Here is a 24,186-nt window from a genome sequence, read left to right as displayed (position 1 = left end):
TGCCCCCCCACCCCCAACCAGTATCATGATCCCAGTTCTACCTTACAAATCCAGCTAGACCAGAACATGTACACTGGTGCTGATAAGAGCTCTCAACACCCGGAATCCAGGACAGATAGACCCCTCAGTAACAGTAATGGGAGTAGTGATACCATGAGGGTAGCGGGAAGGTGGGGGGAGAAGGGGAAGACATTGCAATGATCAACATATAATTTATCACCCCACCCCACCCCCAATGACAGAGATGTGGATGAAGGGAGACAGCAGACAGTGTAAGGTATGAAAATAATAATTTAGAATTTACCAAGGGTTCACAAGGGTGGGAGGGGGGAAGGGAGGGAAAAGAGAGGAGCTGATACCTAGGGCTGAGGTAGAAAGAAAATGTTCTGAAAACGATGGTGGCAACCTATGTACGAATGTGCTTGACACCATGGATGGATAGATTGTTGTAAGAGCTGTAAAAGCCCCAGTAAAATGATTCTTTTTTAAAAAGAGGAAAGGATGAAGCTCTGCAGGTTCCGTGATGAGGGCCTCAGCATCTCATGTTTTGTGGCCTCTACAGATCGAAAGGGGGATTGGGCTTGCCATGGGGCACGTTGGCTCTCACCAAGGACAGCTGGGTTGGAAGCTGGGTGACAGAAGTGATCTTTTGGGCTCCTCCACTCTCCAGAACAGGTCTGGTCATCTTGGGGACATTGTTTAGCATCTTGGTTTCTTCACCTTTGAGTTGATGGGTTTTTACTCATAACCTCTCCATTTCACATTCTAGAAGTCAAACAACTCCCTCTCAAATAAAAATAGCTTTCCTCTCTTCAGCAGAACGTGGGGGCCCCAACCAAACTTGGACACTGTGTTTCATAGTTCCTGTGTGCGACCTCGGGGACCCTGTGCAGGGTTTTCCATTCCTGCGAGATGTGCCTTTGCTAAGTGTCCCTCTGAGAAAAGGAACATCGACGCTGTCCTTCCTCTGTTCTAAATTTATTTGTTTCTGTTCTTCAGTAAACCGTAAAGTGGATGAAAGTTGGCATGTCATATGATGTATGTTTGCTTACAAATGCCTTCCCCGTGCTGGGGTCCCTTTCTGTGCAAAGGGATGGAGGCTCGGGGACTGGAACACATCAATCCCTTTTGATGTGCACATCAAGTCATCATTTGCGGCGACGGCTTGATAGGATTGGTAAGCAGTGTATGTAAAATAACTTCAGGCCTGAATGTGGCCTCCCTCAAAGTCAGAAGCATTTGCAGCAAAGGAGAAATTGCATGACCAAATCAACTGGGAAGCATCCAGGGAGCTAAGCTAATGCCAAGAGCAGCCCCCTCCCCAGTATTGTTTAGGGCGTGCATGCACTTAGGAGGGGATCCCTTATTCACACAGGATTTTCATGAACTACAAACACTGAAACCAGGCATGCTCTTGTATACTCATGTTTCTGTTAGCCTCTGGGAAGCTGGCAGCCAGGTTTGATTGATTCCTCCTTTCATGTATCAGAGCCTTATTTTCCTCCTCTGTGACACGAGGTTAGACTTCATCTTTGTCTCGTCCAGCTCTAAACATCATGGAATATGCAATTGTCCTTTTGTTTGAGAAACGCACTCGTTGCAGCATGAATGGGCAAGACCTCTTTGATCCAGCATCCATGGGAATGAGCTCATGCTTCCAAACGGCTGAGTCTGCCGGCGGACTGACGTTAATGTTCTTGAGGGGGGCTACCAGTCAGCTCCCTTGTCAGGGCTCCATGGTGGCATGCTGTTTAAGTGCTCTTCTGCTAACCAAAAGGTGGACTGTTTGAACCTCCAGCTGCTCTTTCCGAGAAAACACCTGGTGGTCTGTTACTATCAAGATTACGGCCTCAGGACAGCCAAAGGAGCAGTTCTGTTCTATTTTACAGGGTTGTCCCGGATCAGAATTGACTCAAAAGCAACGAACAAGAACCCTTAAAAATATCATATCCCACTAAGTACTATCATTTCTATGATTTGTGTGGCGGATAACATTCTAAGTCACGTAGTTCAAGAACCAGGAGATAAGTAGGTCCGATTCCAGAGTTCACAATACGATGACGTGGCATGTTATTATTGATTACATTTCACCTTATAAACAGTAAAACCACCTTTAATTTGAAATCTTTTGAATGTGTGCTTTTGAAAGCATACTTTCCGTTATTAAAAAACAGTAACAACAACCAAACACGCTGCTCAGAGATTAGTCTTGTCCCCGTTTAGTGTTGCCGTTAGGGGTTACATTCGGCTGGCAAATACGAAAGCCTGATGTGAGTTTCAGACTTGACTCAAAATGTCTGTGTTTACGGCACCTGGAAATAATCCATTTTATTTTTGCTTCCAGATGATCGAGAGTGACCACAGGGTCAAATGTTTGGTGTTGGTGCGTCCGATTGTCCGCTCGTCTTTAAGGGATTTTGTGTGATTTCACTGATAGTAGAATGTGATATTTCAAGCTGATATTAGAATGTCTGGGATGATAGGAAAAATAAGAGCTCAGCTGCTGACGAAAGATTAGAGGCTCAAATCCAGCGGCTGCTCTGCAGGAGCATGATGTGGGTGTTTGCTTCCTTAAAGCCGGACAGCCTTGAAAACTCCCTGGGGCAGGTCTATCCCATCCTATAGGGTTGCTATGAGTCAGAATGAGTCAATAGCAGTTGGAAAATTGAGCACTTGTTGAGTGTTGCATCCTATTTTTAAAGGGAACTATCTTGTTTATCTCAGCAGCTCTGTGGGGGTGGGGTGGGGGGGTTTAACTGATGAGGACTAAGACTCACAAGGTAGTAGAGTAAATTTTACAAAGGTTGCTTAACTCATAAAGAATAAACCAAGTCTGTCTCCTTTGAAAGCTTGCTTCCTTTGCTTAAACATGCTTTCTCGAAGGGAGATGGATTTGTAATGCAAGCTGGAATCAAGCTCACGGATTACTTGCTGTACATTTAGTTTGATCTAGTCTTTTCTTTCTCATTTTCTGGTTTGCTTTTTGGTATTACACATTCCCTTGCTTTGCCCCAATAAGCCCTTTATAGACAAAGAAGGCATTGCTGCGGCCCTAAAGCATCTTGCTAGCGGTCTTTAAACATAGAAACAAGGGACTCTCAGTTATCCACTAATGGGCCCTGGTGGCACTATCAGGAAGGCATTGGACTGCTAAAGAAAAGGTCGGTGGCTCAAACCCACCAGCTACTTCAGGGGAGAAAGATTAGCCTGCCTGTCCCTGTAAAGACTGACAGCCCGAGACACCCCATGCAGGGTTTATGGAGTCAGACTGTACACGGTAGTAGTGGGTTGGGATTGGTTTGCTGGTTCTTATCATTAGAGTAATACTTGCTTACTGGGGATCTGAAGATATTCAGGAGATTTCTCATTGTAACGCATTATTTGCCTGCCTGCATAACTCCTGAGCTATCCAAGCCCAGTGACTCTTTTGCCCACTGACTTTTATTTGTGGTGTCCCCGTCACTTGCCTGTCTTCTTTCATGGGACAAAGTCAATGAAGGAGGGCATATTGTCGTGTGGGGCCGAGACGATATGGATGTTCCTATCTAAATCACTCTGAAATAGAATCTTCACTATAAGCACAAAACCATTGCAGAAGGATTATGAGATGTTTCAAAGCATTTCCCCTTCCATTGAGTGTCTTGTACTAGTTTGTATAACACTTGCCATCTACTAGCCAGTTGAAAACATTGATGGCCAGTGCTCTGTAGTGAAATTAATATTAAAAAAAACCAAATGCTTCCATGCTTCAATTTAAGAGCAAGAAAGGGGCTTGGGGGACTGAATTTTATTTGGAATGTTTCCATTTGTTAAGTAGCAAATATTATCAAAGGAAAACATATTTTTAAATTAATAAACTTAAAACTGATAGCAATTGTATCCAACACATGTGTACATATATTGCCATTATCATTTTCAAAACATTTTCTTTGATGTCAAAATTGCCAGGAGACTGTAGGGGAAATCAATACAAACTTCTCACTACCTAGAGGGGATTGAGTTTCCTGATGCTGAAATGGAAACTGTTCTATTTTTATTTAAATAAGTGACTTCTTTTCAAATTATTGGAGTATTTCCCATCCTCCTGCAGACATCACCTACTCCACACACTCTGGAAAGGGAAATGAGACGAATAAACACACAAAATATAGAGAACGGTCTGTGAGCCAGAACTTGAAGAGCCTGCCTGGTTTTTCCAGGTCTACCACGTGTTCCACTTTTGACCGAGTGCGGAAGGACTACGACGCTCCCTATTAAGAATCGCATCTACTTTCAGTCTTCAGTTTTCCTTCTCTGACAGGTTTTTGTTTTACACCACCGCACAGCACAGCAAGCTCACTGCCACGGAGTGGCATGCAGCCCAGAGTGATGTAACCGGCAGAACTGCCACTGTTGCGCTTTATAGGAGTAGAAAGCCTCGTCTGTCTCCGAAGCACAGCTGGTGGTATTGAACTGCTGGTCTTAAGGTTAGCAGTTCACCGTGTAATCGCTATGCCACCAGGCTCCCCAGGGCTTAGTTTCCCCAGGTTCCCACTTTCTCCAGTTTTCAGGTACACGATTTTCTTTTACATTTTGCTTACCATCCCTGGATATTGCAGAATGGTTTGCACTAGACAACATGAGGTGGTACGAGTCAGCATCGGCTTGATGGCAGCTTACCGCAACAGTGACTATCCCCAAAGGTTGCTGTTTCGAACGGACCCAGAAGTACCTCAGCTGAGAAGCCTAGTGAGCCGCTTCCATAAAGATGACAGCCAAGAAAATTCAGTGGAGCTCAGTGTTACTCTACATCCCCCGGTTTTTTCCACAGGGGAGCCACTTTAGGATGACAGGTTGATGAACTTGAAGGGATTAGTTCACTGTGTTGTTAAAGTTTCTCTTTTGTTTGGAAAGGATCCCTGGTGGTGCCCTGGGGTACGCATTGGGCTGCTACGTGTGATGTTGCTAATTCAAACCCGCCAGCTGCTCTGTTCCAGGAAGGCTTTACAGCCTGGGGAACACAGCAGAGCATCACGGTGGGTTGGAATCAACAACATGGCGGTGGGTTTGGTGTTGAGGTTTTTATTTGGCAGCAACACTGAAAAAGATGTCCATTTCCCTGGCCCTGCTGGCAGCCTCCACCTTCACCGTTAATGTCCCGGTGCTTTTCTGAGAGCTGGGTGTCCTGAGTGTGCTTTCTTTCATTACAGGATGTTTCGCGCAGGTGGAATGTGGAGCTGTAACTGGAAATGGAAGCCAGCCACTCTTCTCTTCTGGGGTGCTCTGTATAGCATATGTGTTCCTCACTCAGGTAAGCAAGACTCTCACTCCAACCCTGAGTCATGATGATGGCATTGAGAAAGTATGCGGCTTATTTAAGGCACCTGGACTTTATTTATTGTGATTTCATTCCACTTCTATCCTTATAGGCCACCCCCACCCCATCCACCGCCCCAATCCATACCCTCTTTCTGTACTCTGCGTTCTTTATCAATACAATTACTTCGGCAATTGGTTTATTTTCTAATGACCATATTTTCTTTACCTGGGGTCCTGAAGGCCTAGTGGTTACATGTTGGGCTGCTAAGTGCAAGGTCAGCAGTTTGAAAGCACCAGCCACTCCTTGGGAGAAAGGGAAGGCTGTCTGTCTATTCTCATAAAGAGTTACTGTCTCAGAACCCCACAGGAGCAGTTCTACTCTGTCTGTCAAAAGAGAAATGATTGTACAAATTATTCTGCAATCTTACCATGAAATAATGTGTAGGCATTGAAAACTGTTGTCAGAATATATCTATTGGACTGGAAAGATGCCCATCATAATAACGTTAAATGAAAAAATTAATTAATTTGGAAAAAAGATAGCAAGAATGGTTGCATATCTTGAAGAATGTAATTGATAGCACTGAATTATACCTGTGGAATTTGTGGGAATGTTATCTGTTCTGCTGTGTATATTTACACAAAGATACACACTGAAAGAGAGAAATAGAGAAACTACAACCCGAGCCATTTGGGAAACTCAAAACAAGCAAGGTGAAACATAGCCCCCCCACCCCCAAAGCCAATGATAAAATAATAGATGATTATCCTAGTTTTATACTAGCTTCCACTGCACGCAACGGGGCCGTGTTTTTTATGTGGGTGCTACGTCAGTCCAGATAAACCTATTAAGACATGGAACGATACGTACTAGGCTCTTAGCACGCTTTATCTCAGGTATGGGGCTGGAAGAAGGGGATGACTGTGGAAGTTGACACGCCTCTGAATCATTTGCCTTGTTACAATCAGATTGCATTACTTCAAAGCGATTTGAGGTTTAGGAAAAATGGCCAGTGAAGTGATAAAAGGGAATGAGCACTTAACCGCTAGACGGAATCTCTTCCCACCCGATAAGAATCTCTACAAGGTGTTGGAAGCACTGGCTTCTCTTGGTGTGCCGCTGATGCTGGAGACACAGAGCGACATCTCAGGCAGACAGCGGGAGAGTGGGAAACACACTGCCAAGATCCAGAGGATTCCTAGGCAACCAGAGGCCTGTTTCCACACAGACAGCCTTAGTCATGAGCACTGAGAGAGGAGACTCCCTTCTGCTCTGGAAATCAGAGATATCAGAAGATTGTTTCTCAGCCCAGACTTCTGCTGCTATCTGTGATGCATCAGCAGCTCAAAAGGGAAATAGTTTAAAAGTACAGAATGGCCTGGCCGGTGTACCCGGAGCACAGTGTAGCGCGCTCTGGAAGGCAGCTAACTAGACAAAATGGGTGTGTGCTTTTTTATGGTTGTTGTATGCACTTTTTTCTCACGATCCTGTTGTTAAACCCTTTGAGTGGGACACTACCTTATGGTGACCACCTCATGTGTTACGGTATAGAGCAGGGGTCCTCAAACTTTGTAAACAGGGGGCCAGTTCACTGTCCCCCAGATCCGTCGGAGGGCCAGACTATAGTTTTAAAAAAAAACTATGAACAAATTCGTATGCACACTGCACATTTCTTATTTTGAAGTAAAAAAAAAACAAAAAAACAAATGGGGCAAAATCACCCGGCGGGCCGAATAAATGTCCTTGGTGGGCTGCATGTGGCCTGCGGGCCGTAGTTTGAGGACGCCTGGGTAGAGCTTGTTCAAGAAGCTGCTGACCAGCCCTCTTCTTCCACGGAGCCCATCCCTGGTTTGAACCGCCAACCTTTAGGTTTAATAGCAGTTGTGAACCATGTAGTGAGCAAATATTCTCCAGTGTCAGCCATGCACTAAAGACTTTCAGTGTTAAACAGGCATATCCTTTTTGTCTGTATTTTTTCCATATTTGATCAAGTCTTTCAGACACACAGAAAAAGAAAAAGATGCCTTGTATAAATAGGCCAGTTTTTTATTAGCTCTTGTAGTGTTTCTTTATGATTATTAAATTTACAAAAGAATTTATGAAAAGGAAGGAGCCCTGGCGGCAGTCTTGGGTAAGCACTGGACTGCTAGCAGCAAGGTAAGCAGTTCAAACTCACCAGTTGCTTGATGGGAGAAAGATGAGGCTGTGTACACCCAGCAAGACTTACAAAGCCTGAGCTGTGGAAGTAGCTGGAGTGATGTAAAAAAAAACAAAAAACTTTCCAGTGATGTAAAAAAAAAATAACAAAAAACCTTTCAAATAAAAAAAACAAAAAACTTTTCAAATTAAAAAAAACAAATTTTCGGAGAAAAAAATGATTAGGGCAGGGACTGTACAGATGTGCTTTATACAATTGATGTATGTATATGTATGAGCTGTGATAAGAATTGTATGATCCCCTAATAAATTGTTAAAATTAAAAAAAAACAAAAACAAATTTTCAGAGAATCATGAGTTATATAAATATAGTTTCAAGTTAGGGCAGTGTTCCAAATCTGACATATCTCATGTTTGCGGTGAAAGGCCGACTTCTCATCCGGGCTGCAGATTGGACAGGCTGAAATTACACCGCTAGGAAGTGTTTCCCTGAGGCGTCTTCCTAGAAACTTGTCTTAATAAACCTTTCCAACAACAACAACAACAAAAAGGCCAACGTCTCTGTCATCATAGCAAACGTGCGGGCTGGCGTAGAACTGCCCCCGTGGGGTTTCCCAGGCTGAGGAAACCTTCAACTTCAACTTCCCCCTGACCAGGGCCGGTGGTTTCCATCTCTGGTCGTCGTCGTCGGTAGCCCAGCACCTAAGCCGCTGTGCCACCAGGGCTCCTTGCACCCACCTTCGAAGGAGCTGAGGGCAGTGCACGGCCACAGAAATTCCCGTGACGCAGGTCCTGACGCCAGAGATATCCGTGTGGGCCGACAGTGGCATCCCCGGTGGCCACAGGGGCGATCTCGAATGAGTCGTCATGGCGGGGCCACTGTGAAACACGTCAGTCCAGTCACTGCTCAGCTCACGCTGGCCGCCAGCCTGCTCGACACCTTTTCAGGAGAATTGGATGATGGTGCTGGGTGGCGGCGCTGCTTGCACCCCTCTCTGCGTGCAGTCCCCTCTCCGCTCCGAAGCCCGGGGGGCGCAGGGGGTGGGGGGGGCAGCTGTGGACTGCCTTCGTTTTCATCAGCCTTAGTCTTGTTGCTTTTCTCTGTCAACGCCCTGGGGACAGTTCCAAAGTGACAATCCTGCCAACTTTAAAAACTATTTGGCAGTCGCCTCATGGACTTTGGAGGATTGGCATCTCCATAGGAATCGGATTGTGATCTGTCGATATTTGAAGATACCTAGAAAGGGCCAACAGACTCAGCAAACAAGGGCCAGGGAGTGAATGATGAAATAGAAAACGACTCCACCAGGCACCGGCTGGAGTCCCAGGGGGGCGCCACAAGGAACTGAATGGGGGAGCTTCAACCCCACCTGGACACGCGGCAGACAACGAAGCTGGCGACCTGCTTGGGAGAAATCCTCCCGCGGAGCGCACCTGGACTCTGAGCCCACACGGACTCGGAGCTGGCTGGAAGGCAGCTGGCAGAGACGCACAGGGCAGTGGCTGATGAGCATTGATTGAAACCATCCGTCTTAAAATTCCTCATCACTGGACTTCTGACCTGTCAGGCTGCCTCCACGAGTAAATGCGACCATCTTGAGCCCCCAAAAGACTGGTTCTGCTCAGTGGTTCTCAGCCTTCCTCAGGCCACGACCTTCATACCGTGCCTCATGTGGTGGTGACCCCCAATCATCAAATTATTTTCGTTGCTTCTTCATCACTATCATTTTGCTGCTGTTATGAATTGGGTGACCCCTGTAACCCCAAAGGGGTTACGACCCACGGGTTGAGAACCGCTGTTCTACTCTGCCCCATGGGATCACTCCAAATTAGAATGAGTCAGTAGAAGTCGGCTTTATTTGATTTGTTTACTTTTGTTTGGAAACTCGAATGGAATACTGAGGAAGAGTTTATATTAGAAATCTCAAAGGTTTCTTCAGTCTATAATTTAGTCGTGGAAACATGTGTGTTATAAATGTGTACTGTATGAGTACATTTGTGAGTGTGTACCGTACATACTCACATATAAGCCAACCCAAATATCAACTGAGGTACCTAATTTTACCACAAAACTGCATAAAAATGTGCTGAAAAGGGGGTTTATACTCAAGTATATACGGTATGTACTTTTAATGTTTTGGCTCAAACGGCTTTTTCTGTGTACATTACCTTTTGACTTTAACAACTCCTTTTTATAGCAAAGTAGAGAGGGGGCTGCTATTTTCCTGGACATGCTAGGTGTGGAAAACTCTGGACTTCAGTGAATAGATGTCAGCTTTGAGAGATGCTGGCAGATAAACCCGTTTCCCTCCACTTTCAAATGACTATTTCCTTACGGAGTTTCCTTTTTATCTTCAAGTGGAGTTTGTGCTCTCAGCACCATTATTGCTGAAATGCTGCTCTCAAGGTGTGCAGTATTTCAAGACGGTGGGGAGAACAAAGTGGAGACGAACCAAAGCGGGAAACAAACCAACGCACTCAGTCCAGACTGAATGAGTAAATATATTTTACAGGAGAGGGAAGTACAGGTAGCAGATGAGGAAATCGATTACTCCCACGATGTGCATGAAATACTAATCGTACAAAGAAACGTCCTTTTTGCTCCACTGAACGGAGATGGTTAAACATTTGGTGGGCGGGAGAAGAAGCAAGTCCATGGGCAGCTCTAGTTATGGATCAGAACAGACTCATGACTTTGAGAATTTAAAAGGGCCCGGGATGAAATGCGATTAGGACTAATTTAGCAGAGCAAAGAAACCAAGTGACACCCTTTGTTCCCTTGCGGGGTATGGTCTACTGAAACACAAAAGCCACACTTCAAAGCGATAAAGAGCGAGCCCAGGGCTGTGGGAAGAGCCCTCGCCAGATCTCTGTTTGCAGCGGCAGAGCTGAGACTGGAAGCGCCAGAGACTGTGACACCAACCATGGGACAGAGCAAGCAGAGCAGCGCAGACTGGGGTTGTGGGGCAGAGGGACAGGGAGGCTTCCGAGGCCATGGAGGCACAGGCCAAGGTGCTGAGAGGAATTATGATGGGTGCTGGCCGACGGGAGATGTATCCTGGTGAATGACTGTGCATCCTTAGTGTTTATTGATCCTGACCTGTTAACTCTCCCAAGAAACCCCTGAATTCTGAGAGTTGTCTGAATTCTGTGTGGCCATTGCAGCAAAAGATGGAACCCAGCATATAAGTAGAGTGTGATGGGAGAAATGGATGGTGTCAGAACAAAGTAAAGAAGGATGGAGGGTGAAGGTTTGGCCGACCTTTGCCTCACGGAAAGAGGGAAGCAAGAAGGTCAGATACCCCCCCCCCCCCGCCCCTGACATTGTTTACTGCACTAAACTCACTGCCATCGAGTGAATGCTGACTCATAGTGAGGGACCCCGAAGGACGGAGGAGATGTGCCTCTGTGAATTTCCAGACTGTAACTCTTTATGGGAGTAGAAAGTCCTGCCTTTCTCCCGAGGAGCAGCTCGTGGTTTTAAACTACCGACCCGGTGGATTGCAACCCAGTGCATCACCACTGCAGCATCTGGCCTCCCACTTACAGCAATGAGTCCCCCAAATCAGCTTCTTCTTAAGTTTGTGGTTTAAAATTATATATAAACAATTGTTTTTTAATTATAGAATTTTAAATATTCTAGATTTTCTTTTAAAGTTTCCCTCTAATTCAACTGGTGCAGATGAAGAAAAGAGAAAATGTTCACACTAGAGTCTAGATGGCAGATTCTGTAACAGCTTTTGACCCAGCCCACTTAAAAAAAAATCAGGATATTTATTTCCCTTTAGCTATAGAATTATACTAATCACTATTATTGACCTGGGAAGGGGACACAAGAATGAGCTAAGGTTCATATTGTTTGCAAAATCTCAAACTGAAGGAACTTGTTAGACGATTCTTTACCTGGTTGAAATTTTAGATTCCAGAGTATAATTTAAATTAAAAAAAAACAAGTTGGAAAAAACAGACGTAATCCGAGTGGGAATATTACTCATTGCTTTAAACGTAGTCACGGCTCCCTTTGTTCCTTCTCTTTGCTTTGGGCTTGAAGTAGTTATCGAACAGCCCCTGCTGATGAAAGGGATGGCTTTGCTGGTTACTGGCTTTATTGAACAGAATTTGAAGGCAGTGTATGCGCTTTCCAACATACTAAGGCCAGTACCTACTTTGTGACACCATCAGGTCATCAGAGCACCACACTCTAAATTAGTGGGCCCCCAAGTGGGTCATACCACTCCCTGCAGGGCCCTGGTATGATCCAGCAGGGACAGGAGGGCAGGGGTGGAAAAGTAGATACCATTTTATCCTGGATTGTGGATTATAGGACACATATTTTTAATTACTAGGGGGAGGGGAACAGTACTGAGTAAATTTCTTCTGAAATGAGGACAATAGACTAAATAAGATGGGAACCTGTGCCCTAAAGCAAGGCCCTTTTTGTCTGCCAAGGGCCATTTGAATATAATATAATGCTGGGACCATATTGGTCAAATCTCTAATAAACTCACCTCTAACGTGTTGGCTGGAGCCCTGGTGCCATAGTGGTTACACATTGGGCTGCTAACCTCAGGTCAACAGCTTGAAACCACCAACCACTGCTCGGGAGAAAGACGAGGCTTCCTGCTCCAGTGGATACAGGGTCCGAACTTGCAAGAGTCGTTCTGCTCTCTCATGTGAGTTTGGTTTTTGGGTAAATGTGGTGACCGGAGCTGCTTCTCTTTGGTGAGGCATGTGACGTTAGCTGCTATTGATCATTTTCCAGACCTTATATGATCCATGAGTTAGATGTTCCTCAGCCTTGTTCTAATGGATGGCTTCAGAGTTTGTTTTCTGGGGAGGACCTTTAAAAAGTGATGGGAATTCAGCTGGTCCGCACTAGTGTGGCAGAACCGAATTTTTTGTTGAGTTCGGTGAATGGGTTTTAAAAATGGCACTTGGAATCTGGGTTCTCTCTAAGGTGAGTATCTGGGCAGCCACCCAATGTGTAAATCACAAATTTATACTCCTTACTCTTACAATGTTCATCTGTGCAACAGCATATTCTGACCACCCATAGTAATGGTCACTCTGTCCATAGGTATAAAAAGCTAGATGAAACAAAGCTTTTAATATTATTCACTTCAAGAAGCTTATTATACTTTTGATGAAATACGACGTTTTTATTCCATTGTATCTGATACTTCAGTAAACCAACATAGAAGATAAAGAAAAAAGTGCCAAACAGCCAGATGGTGGTGACACACTGCCATCTGTTTCAGCCTTGTGTTCCCCCCTCAAGTTCCCCAGAGATCGCATGAGTGAATTATGCCATTCCAGAAAGTGTTCAAGAGCTACAAATATGTCCGAACAGTTGCTGTGCTTTCAGCAGAAAAGGAAGGGGTTTTTCAAAGCTGAACATAATGTGTTTGCAGAAGATGAGACGCCTGTTTCTAATGTGTAAAACCCAGGGACACTGTTCTCATGGGTCTACCTGTAAAGGAATGGGATCCTATTCCTAGGTGAAAAAGATGGTTAAGGACAAATCACATAGCCAATGATGTTCAGATAAAAAATGAATATTAGAAGGAAGAACACCAATCAAGACGTAATATGGAAATACCTTGAGCCCCCAATAAAATGATTTCTTTTTAAAGTACAGCCTTGGAAAACCAATTTAGGGTCGCTGTGTATATGGTCATAGTAGTGTGGGGTTGTGAATTACGTATTACAAGATTTGCAGTCTCAGGACTGCGGGGACAGGTCTGTTATATCCTATAGGGCCCCTATGAGTTGGAATGAACTCAAGGAAGTGAGCTTGAGTTGAGTTGGAATCTTCAAGATGGTAGTGGGCTTGGGGTTTGGAATCCTTAGTTTACTAAGTTTGTATCATAAATGGATATTCTAGTCTATCAAATTCTTTTTCTGCATTTATGGAAGTGATCAAACAGCTGTTATTTTTTAAATCTGTGAATAAATACCATCATTAATCCCCCACTCCCCCAAAAAGAACAGTTTTATTGTTTTTTGGTCAGGTATTTCATATTTTTCATTATTATTTCAAACTTATAACAATCTGTGCATCTTTATTCTTATTTAAGTATTAACTGAATGAAATCATAATGTACTATCCTTTTTGAATTTAAAATATGTTCATTAGGGCAGCGAAACTGGTTGTTAATTGTTGGAATCTCACTACTGCCTTCAAGTATATGGGTATAAAGCCCTGTGTCCTCGTTGACTGCATACCAGTTGCCTCCTGACTGGCTCATCAATGGTCAATATTAGCTTCTTCTCTTTTAAATAGCACTGCCAAGATTATCGCCCTTTGGTTGGACCGTACCTCAATTGTCTAGTAACCGGTTCGCTAAAGTCAATATTAGCTGTGTGTGTTTTTCCTGTCCTGCTAAACTCATCTCTCTTTGGAATGGTAACCTGAAAAATCTACGGCTTGGAGGTAACTCATGACCATACCTTGTTGTTGTTGTTGTTGTTATAATCGTGACGAAGACCCTCTGTTTCTGTAAGAAGTAAGGGCTGCGATTCTTCTCCCAGAGCCTTTGATAAGCTGGCCTCCTTGCAGTTCACGGAGTCCTGATGCTTTAGTTGGTGTTTGATTAGGACTCTCACCATATTTCATCATCTGACTTGCTTTCATATTTAGTACATGTGCACACACACTGGACAGGTCTCTCTCTAATGACTGTTTCAGAAGAATAGTCTCTGTGGATTTCAAACTGTCCCTTATCTGTAAATCGGTATTCTTTCGTAAGCATGGCACTACTGATGTGCATTGCCTCAGATTAGGAGTTTCAGCAAATGTGGAGTGAATGAACTGAGTTATTTTCTGGAGTGACATAGTGACATTTTGTAATACTCATAGCAGGTCTAAGAGTTTAGGCATTCTTAATCAGAGGCTCCCTCACTCTCAATATTACTAAAGTATGCTCAGCATTTGTGATGGCATTATAGTACTTAAGGCATTGCAGAGGATAAATAAATAGTATTACTACTCTTAGACCCCTTTAAAAGCAAAAGGCGATGTCATAATAATATATAAGCATTAACTATATATGCATTTATGTATGTAGACATATGCACACATATGTATGTGCATGTGTATTGATGCACACATATAGACTCATATACTTCAGACTCTTTACATCCCTAAGTTTGCATAGCTAAATCATGATCCTGAATATCTAGGAGTTTCAGTCTTGATGAGGACGCTGTGATACCATGTGACAAATGAGTAGGTTGCACTGTGATGTATGATGTACTAGAATAGCAAATTCCATAGTAAGGGAAACAGAAGAGATATTTTTAAAAAGTTTTCATGTGGGAGGCAATATTAAAATTGCAAAATCTAGTAGCAGGGGTGATAAATTATTTTTTAAATGAATCTGGTTTTCTAAATCGATGTCTCTGTCATCAGATTAGATGACTGGTTGTAAACGGTGATGTTGCAAAGGGTCAGGGAACTCTGGATAGGATAGACATAGCCTCTTCAACAAATAGTGCTGGCAAAATTTGGTTTCAATCTGTTGAAGAATGAAATAGGACCCATACCACTTCACCCCATTTACCAGAAACGCACTCAAGATAGATTAAAAACCGATATGCAAATCACAGTTATAAAGATGATCAGTGAGGAAGTCACTTTAAGGACTAATTTAAGGACCCTATTGGGGGGCCTGGCTCTAAGTTCTAAGCTCACTGCCATGGAGTCACTGCTGACACATAGCAAACCCTGTAGGACAGGTTCGAAATGCCCTGTGGGTTCCCAAGACTGTAACTCTTTATAGGAGTAGAAAGCCTCATCTTTTCCCCAAGGAGTGATTGGTGGTTTTGAACTGCTAACCTTTCATTTAGTCCAACTTATAACCCGCTGCATCACCAGGACTTACCCTGTGTGGCATAGGCACACTATCAAATCTAAAGAAGTAAATGACAAAGTACATGACAGAGACCTAATAAAAATAAGATACTTGGTCACATCCAAAGATTTCATCAGAAGACTAAAGAGACACACAGAGTGGGAGAAAATCTTTGATAACAACACAATGGTCAAGGGACTAATCTCTAGAATCTACGTAAACTGAAAACATCTCAATAAGAAAAACATGAATAGCCCAATTAAGAATTGGGCAAAGGACATGAAAACACAGTTCACCAAAGAACATATATAAATGGCAACAAACATGAAGAAATGTCCACAATCACTAGCTGTCCGGGAGAGGAAAATCAAAGCAATTATGAGGTACCACCATACACCGATAATGACAGCCAAGGTTAAAAAACCCAGCAAAGAACCAGAAGAAAATAGCAAGTGCTGGAGAGGCTGTAGAAAGATTGGATTCCTCACACCCTGCTGGCGGGACTGTAAGTACTACACCCACCGTGGGAAGTGATATGGCAGGGCCTTAAACCACTGGGACAAGAACCTTCTGCTGGTCATGTAGATAGATATAGATGTAGATGTAGCTATAGATACGATGTGGCAGGGCCTTAAACCACTGGGACAAGAACCTTCTGCTGGTCATATATATATATGACAAGACCAGACTTCCATATTCAATGCAGCACTGCTCATAATATCAAGAAGATGGAAACAACCTAAATGCCCATCAGTAAAAAAAAATACACTAAAAATTCTGGTACATACACGTAATTGAATATTGCACTTCACTAAAAAACAATTATGGAACCATAAAGCACCTGGTGGCATTGATCGACCTGGAGAACATGATGGTGGTGAAATTAGTCAATCACGAAAGGAAAGATAATTATATAGGACCTCTGTTATAGGGGAATAAATAAAACAACTAAGCTAGATACTTCCGTACCAAAGGGAATGGACTTTGGAATTTTCCAAAGGTGAGGAGGAGGGTAAAGGCGAGATGAAAAGACAATAGACTAAATGGTCAAAGCATGTTAACTTGGTTCAAGTGGAAGTCCACAGGAGGGAGAAGAGAAATCAAGGAGTGGGAATGGACCAAGTATTGGGAGTTGATTAGTAGTTTCAACTGTTGAATACAAAGTTGATGATCTGAAATGGAAATTCTCTGCCCCGACTCCCCACCCCTCACCCCTGAATAAAATAAGAGACAAGTACTTAAAAAACAAACAATAAAACTGATGTCACTAGGACATCCATTTCTACTCAGTGAATATCAGTCCTGGGGATAACAGAAAACTAAAAGATAGAAGAGCCCAAACTTAAGGAGGTAAGCATGAATGATTCTGATTCATAGTGATGTCCTGTAGCACAGAGTAGACCTACGTCATAGGGGGTTTTGTCTGTAATCGTGCTGGAAACAGATCACCAGGCCCCAAACACAAAACCCAACTTGTCATCGAGTCAGTTCTGACTCATAGTCACTGCGTATGTGTGTGTGTGTGTGCGCGCGCGCTGCTCAGTCAGTTCTGACTCATCGTGACCTAGGTACAACAGAATGAAATAGCGTCTGTCCTGCACCGTCCTCATAGTTGTTAACATTTGAATCCACTTTTGCATCTTCCGTACCCATTCATTGAGTCTTCTCCCTTTCCATGGATGCTCTCCTTTACCAAATATGGCGTCCTTTTTCCAGCGACTGAACAGTTAATGTCAGAGTGCGCGAGACCAAGTCTCTCTATCCTTACTTTTTTTGTTGTTGTTTTAAACATTTTATTAGGGGCTCATACAACTCTTATCACAGTCCATACATATACATACATCAATTGTATAAAGCACATCTGTACAGTCTTTGCCCTAATCATTTTCTTTTCTTTCTTTCTTTTTTTCCCTCCCTTTTCTTTTTTTACATTTTATTAGGGACTCATACAACTCTTATCACAATCCATACATATACATACATCAATTGTATAAAGCACATCCATACATTCCCTGCCCCAATCATTCTCAAAGCATTTGCTCTCCACTTAAGCTCTTTGCATCAGGTCCTCTTTTTTTTCCCCCTCCCTCCCCGCTCCCCCCTCCCTCATGTGCCCTTTGTAATTTATACATCGTTATTTTGTCATATCTTGCTCTGTCTGGAGTCTCCCTTCCCCCCCTTCTCTGCCGTCCCTCTCCCAGGGAGGAGGTCACATGTGGATCCCTGTAATCAGTTCCCCCTTTCCAACCCACTCACCCTACACTCTCCCAGCATCTTCCCTCACACCCTTGGTCCTGAAGGTATCATTCACCCTGGATTCCCTGTGCCTCTAGCCCTCATATGTGCCAGTGTACAACCTCTGCCCTATCCAGCCCTGCAAGGTAGAATTCGGATCATGGTAGTTGGGGGGAGGAAGCATCCAGGATCTGGGGGAAAGCTGTGCTCTTCGTCGGTACTACCTTGCACCCTGACTGACCCATCTCCTCTCTTAAACCCCTGTATGAGGGGATCTCCAGTGGCCGACACTTGGGCCTTGGGTCTCCCCTCTGCACTTCCCCCTTCATTCGATGTGGTATATATATATATATATATATATATATATATATATATATATATATATATATATATATATATATATACACACACATATTCTTTTTTTTTTTTTTTGCATGATGCCTTATACCTGGTCCCTTTGGCACCTTGTGATCGCACTGGCTGGTGTGCTTCTTCCGTGTGGGCTTTTTTGCTTCTGAGCTAGATGGCTGCTTGTTAATCTTCAAGCCTTTAAGACCCCAGACACTATCTCTTTTGATAGCCAGGCACCATCAGCTTTCTTCGCCACATTTGCTTATGCACCCATTTGTCTTCAGCGATCCTATCATGGAGGTGTGCAGCCAATGATATGATGATTTTTTGTTCTTTGATGCCTGATAACTGATCCCTTTGGGATAACTTGCTCACTCAGGCTGGTGTGTTCTTCCATGTGGGCTTTGTTGCTTCTGAGCTAGATGGCCGCTGGTTTATCTTCAAGCCATTAAGACCCCAGTCACTATCTCTTTTGATAGCCGGGCACCATCAGCTTTCTTCACCACATTTACTTGTTCACCCACTTTGGCTTCAGCAGTTGTGTCGGGAGAGTGAGCATCATAGAGTACCAATTTAATAAACGAAAGTATTCATGCATTGAGGGAGTGATTGAGTAGAGGCCCAAGGTCCTTCCGCCACCTTAATATTAAACCTATAAATGTAGACAATTAGATCTATTTCCCCATCCTCATATATATGTTTACATGTACACGTCTTTGTCTAGACATCCATAAATGCCCCTTGACTCCCAGCTCCTTCCTCCCTCTCCCTTGACTTTCCTCCTGCCCCACCACCATGCTCCGTCCCCACCTGGGCTACAGCTATACCTCTTCTCTATGCAACCTTACCCTTGATCGTTCCCCATCAGGCCTGTCACTCCCCCCTCACTACCATTTTGGGTCCCATGTTGTTCCCTTGTCCCTGTGTTTATTAACACCACTTCCTTACCCTCCTCCCCTTCCCCCACCCGGATCTGTCTGTCCCCCCGGAACTGTCTGTCCTATTGTTTTTCCTCCAGATAGTTCGTCCAGCCTTTCCTATTCAGACAGACCTGTGGAGACACTAACATGCATGACAACAAGACAGAGGAAAACAAAGCAACAGTATACAACCAGACAATAAAACAACAAAAACAAACCACTGACAAAGAACAAAACAAAACACTTCACAAAAGAAAGGCTTGTAGTTCGTTCAAGGATCGTTTGCTGGCCCTTAGGAGCATTTTCCAGTCCAGTCTGTTGGGGCACCACGCCCTGGCCCCAAAGTCCACTTTCAGCATTCCCTGGGGACCTTGCCACTCCATTCCCTTGCTGTTCCACTGCACTACCCCAGTGCTTTGCCTCGGTGTGGTGGGATCAGGTCAGGTGCAATTCCCACACTGTGTCTCCGGTGCTGTTCCCTGTATCGCCCTTAGTCACTGAGGGGCATCATGTCTCATAGTAGGGCCAGCCATGTTGTTCTCTCTGTGGGCTGGCTGCTCTACTCAGGAACATCATCCTCACGGCCTCGTGGGCCAGGCTGTGTTCCACTGTCTCCTCCTGCCCCTTCATCTGCTCCCGTGTGCTCTGGCTGTACTTCTTCCAAGACAGATTTATTCTTGTAGTCCATGGTATATTCAGGGTTGTTTTTTTTTAAACCAATACCATAATTCAAACACGTCAAATATTCTGTCCTCTTCCATATCTATTATCCAGCTTTCACATGCATGTGAGGAAATTGAAAATAGCATGGCTTGTTGGGTCAGGTGTACCTTAGTCCTCAGGGTGACCCTGAGTCCCCAAAAGATCCACTGCGATCAAGTTGATTCCAGTCCTGTAGGGCAGTGGCAATGCTTCACAGGACTTTCCCCTGCCACGTCTTTCTCCTGTAGAGCAACTTGTGGGTTTGAACTGCCTGCCTTTCAGTTAGCATCTGACTGCTAACCATTGTGCCACCAGGGTTACTGCGAGGATCAAAGAGGTAAGAACATTGAGAAGAGTGACTCAGACCAAGAAATTGGCAGTGGTAAGGGCCAAGGTATGGAGGCACTGAAATGTTTCTTATTGCTCACTTTTAGCGTCTGTGCAGAAGAGGGCAAGAAATGCTCTGTCGGGAATTGGGATGTCAGTGGAGGCTGAGATGGGTTCTGAGGGTCTATACTTCTATTTTCTTTTCCTTTTATTAAAAGTCATTTTATTGGGGGCTGTTATAACATTCTATACATCGATTGTGTCAAGCATATTTGTACATATGTTGCCATCATCATTTCCTAAACATTTTCTACTTGAGCTCTTGGTATAAGCTCCTCTTTTTTCCCTCCCTCCCCCACATTCCACATGGAAGAAGCACACCAGCCTGTGTGATCATTAGGTGTCAATGGAATCAGGTATCTGGTATCAAAAGATCCCAAACAAACAACTATATGGAAGCATATGAGGGGGGTTGGTGTGGAGACCCAAAGTCCATTTGTAGACCATTGGATATGCCCCCACAGAAGGGCTACAAGGAGGGGATGAGTCAGCCAAGCTGTAGTAGAGCACCGATGGATCAGACATCATTCCTCTAGCTCCTGAATGCTTCCAACCCCCACTACTATACTTCTGTTTTCAAGGAAGGACCGCTTGAGGAAAGGCATTACATCAAACTTTTTCAGATTTTTTGTACCAAAAGAGTGTTCACGCTAAATGAATATAGTTACCAGAACAAGGGTGTTTAAAAATGCCTTTTGGTTCTGGTTTTTGCTTTTCCTTATTAGATGCTCCAAGGACTCATTTTCTCATACCAACCAATTTTTTAAAACGTTAAACCAGCCTCATCACTATTAATGTGCTCAACCTATTTATTTGTTGTTGTTGAATGTAAAAAAATTACTTTCTTAAGATACTGTCTCCATTTCCGGTCTCTGATGATCTTCTCTGACAGGCGCCCTGCCATCTTCTATGTCTTAGTGTTTCTCTGAGCTGAGGCTTCCCCAGCTGAGCACATACACCTATAGTTAGGTCTTCTCTTTCCAAAACAAACAATGACTTCCCATGTCTCCTCAGCCCTTCTCTTGGCTTAGGATGCCATGCTCATGTGTCATTCCTTTCGTTTCTGAATGCCCTGTAAACAACAAAAAAACTGCCTTTCATAATGTTTCTTCAGCCTTGTGAAATCATTATGTTTTATAGATGCACTTAACAGTTTCAATTTATGGATGTGTGTGCTTGTGGAAACATTAAAGTATTCTAAAGCCCTAGAGAACTTCTGAATATTTTGAACTTCTGTGGTTTAAAATAAATTGTTTTTAAGTAGATGGGATACATTCGCTGTACTGATTGTTGTGAGTAATTGAGAGAACCTTTTTTTTTTTCATAAAGAGAATGAGTTAGGATGAAATTGTCACACAATAAGATGCCCAAGGATTTAAATTTTAGTTCGTATGTGTTCAGTTTTTGAGAACATATATTTTCCCTGAAATGTTTTCTTTCCAATTTGTTCCTTTAGGCAACCCTGACTTCCTAGTATCTTAGATTGTTCTTTCCCCTCATTTTAATTAGCTGTATAACCTGATTTATGTAATTGGTTGCTAATTTTCCTGGTTGAAAACTGTTCAATATTCTTATCACTTAAATCCATTTTTAAGGAAGACCGGTATAATTATTTCTCTTCAAGTGTTGGTTTCAAGTGGAATGGAGAGAAAGACTAATATTCATTTTCTGACTAATATGTGGCTTTACTTTGCAGTAACATGTTCAAATGTGACTACACATTATACGCCCTCCCCCACACACAGATAATTGGACGTTCCCTCACAGTGGGCCATATGGAAGGGAAGATATAGCCAAGGTGCAGTATAGCACTGATGAAACACATAACTATTCTCTACTTCTTTAATATTTCCTCCCCACACTATTATGGTCTTACCTCATTAGTCTTGTTAACCCTGTGTTTGTTCATTTGTATAATTAAGATCGTTTGATGCATGAAATCCAAGATAGATAAACCCTTCAGAATAGTAAGGAGAGTAATGATTCCCTGAGGACATGGGAAGAGAAGGGAGGAGGGAAAACCTATAGCAAAGATGAATGTATAACCCCACTTTGTCTATGCTACTTCATGCTAATTTGATTGCTTGTTTTTGAACTTCTGATACCACTTCTTGATCACATAGGCTAGTGTACTTCTTCCATATGGACTTTGATGCTTCCCTGCTAGATGGCTGCTTGTTTAACTTCAAGCCTTTAAGACCCCAGATGATATATCTTTTAAGAGCTGGCATCACCAGATTTCTTTTAGCAAATTTGCTTCTGCACCCATTTTGTCTAGTGATCAAGTTGGGAAGTTGATATCATACATTGCCACATTGTTAGAACAAACCATTCTTGTACTGATACAAGATTTAAGTAGAGGCCCCAAGTGTCCATCTGCTTCCTTATTGTATTTACACACACACACACACACACACACACACACACACACAAATACACCTTTTCTGAACAGGAATGTTTTGTTTTAACTCTACAAATATATGTATTAATTCGATATATTGAAGTATTTTAATATTGAAGAATTTTCTTCTTCCTTTATCTATTTCCCCTGTGGGAGAAGACAATTCTTAATGAATAGAAACTTTCTGTAGCTACAGAATAAATTCTGATCTTTCCTTTCTTTGACTTATACGCATATTAAAAATCCCAGATTATTCTAACTTTGCCTGGGAGTTCCTTTCCTCGAGAGCAATGGAAAAAAATACAACTATTAGAATATTAGTTTACCTTCTAGTTATATTCGTTCATATATATTGACTTAATTGCTTTTAAGTAGGACCTTGCAGGAAGCTTATTGATATGATTGGCTGGTTGCCATTAATAAAATCTAACACTAAAAAGATTGATCCAGGAAAATTCACTGCACTTGCCATTTTTGTATTTGCACTTGTCTGCCTTTATATTTCTTCAGTGTTAGCTAGGGATGCTTTTTTGTGTATTACAAGGATACCTGTACTCATTCACAAGCTCCTGAAAATATTGCTGATCAACTCCACACATGTTTTTGTACATTTGATTGCTGACCAAACAGAAAGCATGAGCCAGAACATACATTTCAGTCAAAGACATGAACATTCTGACATAGGGTCGCAGACTGCACCTGGCGGGTGGCTTCTGAGGGTCAGTATTTTGCCCTCATTAATGACCTCTGAGAGTTAGTGGTGGGTTGAAAGCATCCGTCAAGACAGTCTCATTTCTGAACATGCACCTGTGGTGGCGGTACCTCTAGTAAAGGTCACCTTTGCTCATGAAGGGTGTAATGACAATGTGCCTACTGATGGAAGCAAAATAACAAGGCTCACAGTCATCTACTCTTAATATTCAGATCCTGGATGATGCACGGGACTTCCAGCACACCTCACGAAGAAGAGCCATCCGCCGTAGATAGATCGTATGTGGAAACACTATGTAAAATCCAGTAAATTGAAAGGGTGAATAGTGGCTAATTAAATACTTTCAGGAAGATGAGGTTCAGTTCTTGGATCTTATACTCTGAGCCCATTCTTAAGTTATGAAATGAAGCTGATGTAGGTACTTTGCCGTACAGATTCTGCCCTAAAAAACATGATGATCCATGACTGCATTGGTAGAGTAGGATAACATTTTACTTTCTTAAAAAGATCTACATGGTATTAAGGTATTGTTGCTCTCTTGCAGCTCAACTTACCTGATAATTATCTGGTTAGCTGGCTTTGACTCACGGTGGCCTTGTATAACAGGACAATCTGTTGATTGATCGTGTGCCATCTTCGTGATCCTTGGTATGGTCGAGTCCTTCGTTTCAGGTGTTGTGTGAATCTATCTCGTGCATAGTTTCCTGCATTTTCACAAGAACAGTTCCATTAATTAGAGCCCAGCATTGTCCTTCTGGCAAAAGTCATCAATTATTCAACTTTTTAAATTCTGTTGTGGTGGATGGGGAGTGGGATGGAGATATTGCTTGTAAAGTAATCTGAATACAAGCTCTGTTTTTTTATAACTTTATCAACAGTCATTAAGGTTGATTTATCCATCTTTGGAGGCATCCTGGTGGTGCAGTGGTTTAAACACCCAGCCACTAACTGACAGGTCTGCAGTTTGAACCCACAGCCACTCTCCAGGAAAATGTGGTGGTCGGCTTCCCTACAGATTCTAACAGCAAACCCCGCCCCGTGCAGCAAACCTGCCATCAACAAGCTCGCTGGTAGTGGGTGTGGTTTGGGGTTTGAGGTTTTAGGCATGCCAACAGATATTTTTATTCTCTTCTCAGGAAATTGCCAAAGCCCTTAAAACAGAGGCTCTC

At 43.1% G+C, this 24,186-nt stretch overlaps 1 protein-coding gene across 2 annotated transcripts in view; it reads left to right on the top strand.

The window, feature by feature from the left end:
* The window catches only part of ADGRG6 (adhesion G protein-coupled receptor G6), a 143,821-nt gene that overhangs the window by 7,586 nt on the left and 112,049 nt on the right, over positions 1-24,186 (top strand). For both annotated transcript variants that reach the window (XM_075554457.1, XM_075554458.1), the window contains exon 2: positions 5,190-5,290. In XM_075554457.1, the coding sequence (XP_075410572.1) occupies positions 5,190-5,290 (101 nt within the window). The remainder of the gene's footprint in view (positions 1-5,189; positions 5,291-24,186) is intronic.

This window comes from Tenrec ecaudatus, chromosome 7 (assembly GCF_050624435.1).
Source record: "Tenrec ecaudatus isolate mTenEca1 chromosome 7, mTenEca1.hap1, whole genome shotgun sequence".
NCBI classification, from domain to species: Eukaryota; Metazoa; Chordata; class Mammalia; order Afrosoricida; family Tenrecidae; genus Tenrec; species Tenrec ecaudatus.
The sequence above is the reverse complement of the archived record's forward strand: the minus strand, read 5'-3'. Positions and strand labels throughout refer to the sequence as shown.